Genomic DNA, 6,981 nt, shown 5'->3' with positions numbered 1-6,981 from the left:
CCAACTATGGTCCCATTTTGTCCCACCATTCTTCCTTTTTGTCCCACCATCGTCCCATTTTGTCCCACCATCCCAGTCCCACTATGGTTCATTGAAGTGGTTCAACATACAAGCACTAAAACCCCCACCATCAATCCAACCCTCGCCCCAGAAACCCTAGAGAAATTCACCCTCATCCCAACCACCTTCACTCCAAGCTGTTTTTTTTGTGGATCTCGTAATCAGTGTTGTGTAGTTTGACATTCTCCCCTGCGTTTTTTCAAAGCACTGCCCCTCCCTGAACATGCTTTTTGCGGTCACCAAAACTCATCATTTACTCATCATAACAACGTATAAAAATTAAATATATTTCCCTTTTTAATTGCCCTTTTGATGAATTATATAAATATATTCTATTGCCTACGGTATATAGTATTTTTTCATTCAATATGTTGAACAATGGTGTACACACAGAAATGCTAGACACGGTTTGTATGCTTTCCACGGGCTTGCCTAGTAAGCAATATAGTTAAAAGCTGTCTGAAGTTTAAACGTTTATTCTGGTTGAATTATACCCGAAGAAGACTTGTATCACAGTTGACAACATTACGACCTCCCAGCACTGCTTGTTGAGTGAGATCAAAAGAATGACCATTCACCTGTGAAAAACATTGTAAGAATAATCTTAATATGAACTACGAGACTACGCGAGATCATTTCACATAATAAAAAGAAGTATCTTGTCATTTTTTCGATGGTTGTTTCTACAAAAGTGCAGTAAAACCTACCCTTAACGTCTCCACACATCCAGTGAAGTCCCTCAGATCCTTAGAGTTCTCGTATGCCCTGGGTTGTACCAACGAGAGATCAGGCACTCCTCCAAGATAAAACACTGAAGCAACATTGAGTTGTGTCGCCCCACCTTGACTTATACATGTCGTACGATTGCCGTTTACCACAAGGTCGGCTGTCTTTGCATTTCTTGTCACAGTAATGTCATTATTTTGGTTAATTCTTATTGTATTTAAACTTTTGCATTTAGCAATTCCTGTGCCAAGGTTGTAAATAAGATACACATGTCTAAAGAGAAGTAGTAGAAGCAAAATTCAAAATTAAACTATACTCATATTATACCAGATAACTTTCATTAAACCTTAGTATTCAAAAAATGGGGATTCTCTTGTCAGCTCCAAAGATGTAATTTTATTGCATTTTTACAGTGATTGAAAGAATAACTATCCGGTGGATAGGGCTATCTAGCTTTCGTATAAGCTCTCCTAGTTTGAGAATGATTTGAATCAAGATTACAAGGTCTCACCTCTCATGCAAAGTGATTGAGAGAAAATCCCCGGATAATGACGTGATATCACGAGTAACGTAAAACAGTATACCATTGGCTGCTGACGTCGAGAACACGAGATTGACAGAGGTTTGAGAGAAAATCTTGATTTTTGCCAATGAGAACTTTAGATAGGAATACTCTTTAAACGATGGCGTGGTTATATTGATAGCTGGAATATAATAAGATTGTGTTATGGCAATGGCAAAACCCTATTTAGTTAAGTCACAGATCTATCATGAAATATTTCACTTGTAGTCTTTCATACGTAACTCACCATTTTCACAAAATCTTCCCGCCTTGCCAGGAGGACAATCACACATGAATCCAGAATCAAGCATACGGCACGTGGACACTCCGTGACATGGGTTATAATCCCGACAAGGTACCGATGAATCATTACACGTCATTCCGGACCATTCCGGCGTACATCGACAGAAATACGAAGCACCAAGTGATTGACAGGTACCGTTATTCAAACATGCTCCAACTACGCATGTGTTGACTTCCTGATTTTGAATGTTTAAACCAGCCTCAACGGGAACTAGACCTGTAGTGTTCGCTGAATGTTCCATTACCAGCGATAACCATGAGTTTGATATCCCTGTTCGTACCTTTGGATCTTTTATTGACCCTCTAAATCCCTCTGTGAACACCACCTGCATGTAGAAATGAAATGCAAGAGTTGTAATGATGTAAACTCTAGAATATTGTGATAAAACCAAATAAAGTGATATATTACCTCGCTATTGAGCATTGAAAACTCAGGGACTCCTCCTAAGTAAAGATTGCCAAAGACATTCAAGCCCTCCAAGGGAGGAGGGCTGCGTCCTTCATTGACATCATTATCCACATATAAATACCCCTCTCTCCCCTTCCTACCAGCCAAGATTGTGAACCACTTGTTCTCAGAGCTTAGAAGATCGCTGGTGATATTAGCAAATCCAGAACCAAGGTTAAACTGTAACACCATACGATTGTTCATCACACCCAGCGCGAGGTAATCACCATCACTTCCGACAGACAGATGATCGTGGAGACCGACGTAAAAGAGCAGTCCGTCCCCCCTGGATTGAGAATCGTTTGCGAACTTTATTTCCATACGGATATCAAGTTGACTCACAGCTGCCCGGGGGGCGAGGTACCGCAGATAAGAGGACTTCTCTTTGACAACACTGAACATAGGGATGTTCACTTGAATATCTACAATAATAACAGTGAAAATATAAACGAGAAGCATTAACGTTTAAAACATATTCACTGAAACTAAATAAATTGAATGAATTTAAATGAAACATCCTACAAAAGCAGCAGAGCTTTTTAACGCACAGTTTATACCTTTGTTACAGGACACACCAGCTCTTCCAAACGGGCACAAACAGTTCACTCCGGAACTGCTTGAGTTCAGACATTGTCCACCGTTACAAACATTCACTTCACAAGCATATTTCTCTCCACAGTTCTTCCCGGAGAAGGGAGATTCACACTGGCAAGAATACTCGTTTACATTCTCCAAATCTTGAACACAAATTCCCGAATTCTTACAAGGCTTTGCTTTGCAGGCGGGAAGATCACACTCAGAAATATTCTGCCAGTCTACGGCAGCTGTTAAATGAAAAAACAAAGGAATTCTATTATTCATTTGCAAAACTATATTCAAAATACTCTGCTCTCCCAGAATGTCTGGGATGACCGGGTCATGGATTGACTCAGAAACAAAGTTTGTTTAGACAAGAATTCTCACAAACAACGCGCAGTACAACTCTGGCGCAGGCCACGAGAAAGAACCTTCCTCACAATACCTGAAAGTTCAATGGCTCTTTCGTTAAACTCAAGCTCTCGTATGCAGCCAACGAAGGGTGTAATCACACCAATATCACGTTTATTCTTGGTATAAACTTCAGGAACAATTCCTCCAAGGTAAAGAGGGTGATATAACTGAACATCTCTCAGTTTCCCTCTCGTTCTAGCTCGCTGTTCAACTCCATTATTCACACTCAGAAACACGCTTCCAGTACGCGTATCATATCTACAAAAGCAATAGTCAGTGTCAAGTCATAGTCAGGATCAGAACAGTGTGATCTTTAAGACTAGACTGTAAACTTTGCAAAAATGCAACTCAGGTCCCCAGCAGATATGAAACCTACACCTCTGTGATTTGGGAGCAGTGCTATCAACTCTTTGCTACGAAGAACATTGCTCGTGGAAGGTGAAAAATAAATGCAATGTTTTATAGGTCAAATCACAGTTGATCCAGTAAAATAATCATGCACAGTGGTTGTCATCAGGTGGTATTCTAGTTGACGTAATCTACAAATGACCTAGCTACAAAGTATAACACTTTAAACAAGCTCACCCAAAACTAGCTGCTGTAGCATTACCATTGGTTACGTTTTCTCGACTTGTGACAGATACAACCTTATCCCCAGCATCAACAGAAAACCTCAGGTGTCCCCCAGTCACCTCAAGTTTGATAAAGTCTTGGTATGTTTTGTGAGCAGAGAACAATATAACACCATCTGCGTTGGAATAGAACGAGATAACAAACTTGTTGACTCTTGAACCAAATGCAATTGGTTTGAATTGGATGTAGGATTTGCCACTGAAGTATGGAAAATGAAGTTCCAGATCTGTGAAGAGAAGAGAAAAGTTACAAAATGACAGAAACAAATGACCAGGTGTTGGTCAAATAAATATGAGAGTGATGAACAAGATATCCAATAGCTAACCACTACGGGCACTACCCCTAACAAACTAAGTCTCTACAACTGAGTAACTGCCTCAGTTGAACAGATGATTCACACACTGCACCATACCTGTGGTACAAACAGGTCCAACTGTTGGATACTGGCAATCACAGTGAAATGGTAGATCAGATGACGGACTCTGTCTGTTGGTACATATCCCATGCTCACCACATGGATTATCTGCACAAGTCTTGTTCTGAAGTGGTATTTCTGTTGGTACAACAGTTGATGAGGGTGCTGTGACTATGGTGTTTGATGGTGATATTACACTGGAAGATGATAGTTGTGGTGATGGATTGGTAATTGAGGGTAGGGCTGGTGTGCTTGCAGATTGCATCAAAGAGGTACCATATTCAACCATGCTTGTGGCTATGGTGAGACTTGGTTCAATCACTGGGGAAGCTATTGTATAAATAGATGGTTGCTGACTGCTCAGCGATGAATCTAGGTAACTTGATGGTGATGTACTAGTCTGCAGTGACGTACTGGTTGATGGTGATGCACTGGTTGATGGTGATGCACTGGTTGATGGTGATATACTGGTTGATGGTGATGCGCTGGTTGATGGTGATACACTGGTTGATGGTGATATACTGGTTGATGGTGATATACTGGTTGATGGTGATGTACTGGTTGATGGTGATGTACTGGTTGATGATGGTATACTGGTTGATGTACTGGTTGATGGTGATGTACTGGTTGATGGTGGTATACTGGTTGATGGTGATGTACTAGTCGATGGTGGTATACTGGTTGATGGTGATGTACTGGTTGATGGTGATGTACTGGTTGATGGTGATGTGCTGGTTGATGATGGTGGTATATTAGTTGATGGTGATGTACTGGTTGATGGTGGTATACTGGTTGATGGTGGTATACTGGTTGATGGTGATGTACTGGTTGATGGTGATATACTGGTTGATGGTGATGTACTGGTCGATGGTGGTATACTGGTTGATGGTGATGTGCTGGTCGATGGTGGTCTACTGGTTGATGGTAATGCGCTGGTTGATGGTGGTATACTGGTTGATGGTGATGCATTGGTTGATGGTGATATACTGGTTGATGATAAATAACTCTTCCACTTAGTAGTTGACTCTGTGACTGGACCAGTTTCTAAACTTGAGTAAAACTGGGATGCTACAGAAAAACTGGCTGTACTTGAGAACATCGATGTAAAACCATTGCTTGCAGTCACACCAAAGAGCGAGGAACTGATGAAGCTCTGTCCAACAGATAAAATGATAGTAGTGGCCGTACCAAATGATGAAGTCCTTGCAATATCAGAAATCTGAGGCTTCATGCTGCTCGTAGTCATATTCAATGTACAGTTACGACCATAAAATCCTGAAGCGCAATGGCAGACATAGGACTCCTTGTGGATACCAACTCTACTGCAGTTTCCATTATTCTTACATGGTTTAATCAGTTCACACATGTTTGATATAAATTCACAGTGTTGTCCGTGGAAACCCTCAAGACAATAGCAAATATATGAGTTGATACCATCATCACAAAATCCACCATGTTGACAAACACCGTCATTCTCTGGTAGGTTACATTCATTGATATCAATATCACATAATTGTCCAGTAAAGCCCACATCACATGTACAGTTAAAATCTGGGCTATGTCCAGTTTTCAAGTCCGAGCAATTACCACGCTTGCAGGGAGCTGTATAGCAAGCATCCAACTCTTCACAGAAACGTCCAGAGTAACCCGCACAACATTCACAATGCATATCACCAGTGAATGACTCAGAGATGCAACTTCCTTTGCCTGAACACAGCTTTCCCCTTGGAGAACCACTGCAATTAGTCACATCCTTAACATTCATATGAAGTCGTAAGCCAAAATTACAAGGATGATATGTTGCTTTTGACTTTGCAATAAAGAATTTATACCCAAGACTGGAAATATACTTGTCGGGGACTTTAACAGTGTTTAGTAATGTACCAACACTTTGTGTTGCATTTTTACAGCCTAAAAAATTCCCTTGGTTGACATTGTACACTGTAAACGGTTTTAATAATCCACCAGAGTATTTCGCTTCAAAATACACGCTGGATCCCAGAGCCGTAACAATGGGATAAAATCGACCAGCAAATATATTTGTGTTGGTATCATCTGGATAGCCAGAGTTTGAACCATAGCAAGCCTGGTAGCTCTTACACTCATTACTTGAAAATAACTCCCAAACGACTGTGGCGTTATCTTGTACACAACGTTTGTTCACAGGGCAAGTTGTATCACATATTGGTAACACAAAACCTTGAGTTTTAGATGTCCTCTGTCCTGATGCAGGATATCCTGTCAACAATATGCTCAACAAGCCAAAGAACAATAAACTATTCATTTCTTTAACCTATTTTTCTCAGTTTGATAACGACAGATAGCTGAAATACATCATCTTTCATCACAACCTGTCACCATAAGCCTTTGTAATCCAGTTGGTTTAAAAACCACTTGTTTGCTTTATTTAAAATATCCTACTAGTTTGCCAACAGAACGTAACGTAAAACACAGACCTCTTCACTGTATTCAAATTCAATGAATTTCGCGTCAAGTTTGATACGTCTACAAAAATTTAAAGTCAATTGATCAAATTTTTGCAACGATGTATATGCAAATGAATCAACAATAATCATGGTCGCTTGACAACGCTTGTGTTTATAAATTTAAAAGGATCAAGCGACGCTAGTATAACAAAGAAACAGACTCATTTTGAACATACCTGGTGGTCTTTCTGTGTAGTAAACGCTTCACAAAACGATAAAAGTTGTTGATTTTTACAGAAAATGGTTAAAGAATGCGCGTGGATGCAATGGAATGTTTGGCCGCGCACCAAGCTTTGACTTAGGGGAATAAAACTAGTGTTTTTGTTTGATTTTTGTTACTAAGGCGACCTAATCGAGG

The 6,981-nt window shown here is 40.2% G+C and overlaps 1 protein-coding gene across 1 annotated transcript; it reads right to left on the bottom strand.

Annotated features, from left to right (window-relative positions):
• Window positions 1–335: 335 nt before the first annotated feature.
• LOC114528603 (protein eyes shut homolog) lies at window positions 336–6,950 on the bottom strand. The gene is made up of 10 exons (XM_028550268.1): window positions 6,800–6,950; window positions 4,135–6,642; window positions 3,675–3,948; window positions 3,121–3,347; window positions 2,657–2,923; window positions 2,061–2,521; window positions 1,596–1,977; window positions 1,298–1,490; window positions 768–1,059; window positions 336–638 (listed from the first exon to the last, which is right to left on the bottom strand). Exons 2-10 carry the CDS (start codon window positions 6,419–6,421, stop codon window positions 549–551), a joined length of 4,473 nt encoding a protein of 1,490 aa, XP_028406069.1. The 5' UTR covers window positions 6,422–6,642; window positions 6,800–6,950; the 3' UTR covers window positions 336–548.
• Between the last annotated feature and the right edge of the window lie 31 nt (window positions 6,951–6,981).

Source organism: Dendronephthya gigantea, unplaced genomic scaffold (genome assembly GCF_004324835.1).
Source record: "Dendronephthya gigantea isolate DGI-Jeju-01 unplaced genomic scaffold, DenGig_1.0 000050F, whole genome shotgun sequence".
NCBI lineage: Eukaryota > Metazoa > Cnidaria > Anthozoa > Malacalcyonacea > Nephtheidae > Dendronephthya > Dendronephthya gigantea.
This window is presented reverse-complemented; position numbering and strand designations above follow the sequence as displayed.

Excerpts from the sequence above, each read along its gene's own strand:
- LOC114528603 (XM_028550268.1), bottom strand. The coding sequence starts at position 6,421 with ATGAATAGTTTATTGTTCTTTGGCTTGTTGAGCATATTGTTGACAGGA. Across the intron at positions 2,924-3,120 it reads AAGAGCCATTGAACTTTCAG|CTGCCGTAGACTGGCAGAAT; the intron begins GTATTGTGAGGA and ends TTCATTTAACAG. Across the intron at positions 639-767 it reads GATGTGTGGAGACGTTAAGG|GTGAATGGTCATTCTTTTGA; the intron begins GTAGGTTTTACT and ends TGTTTTTCACAG.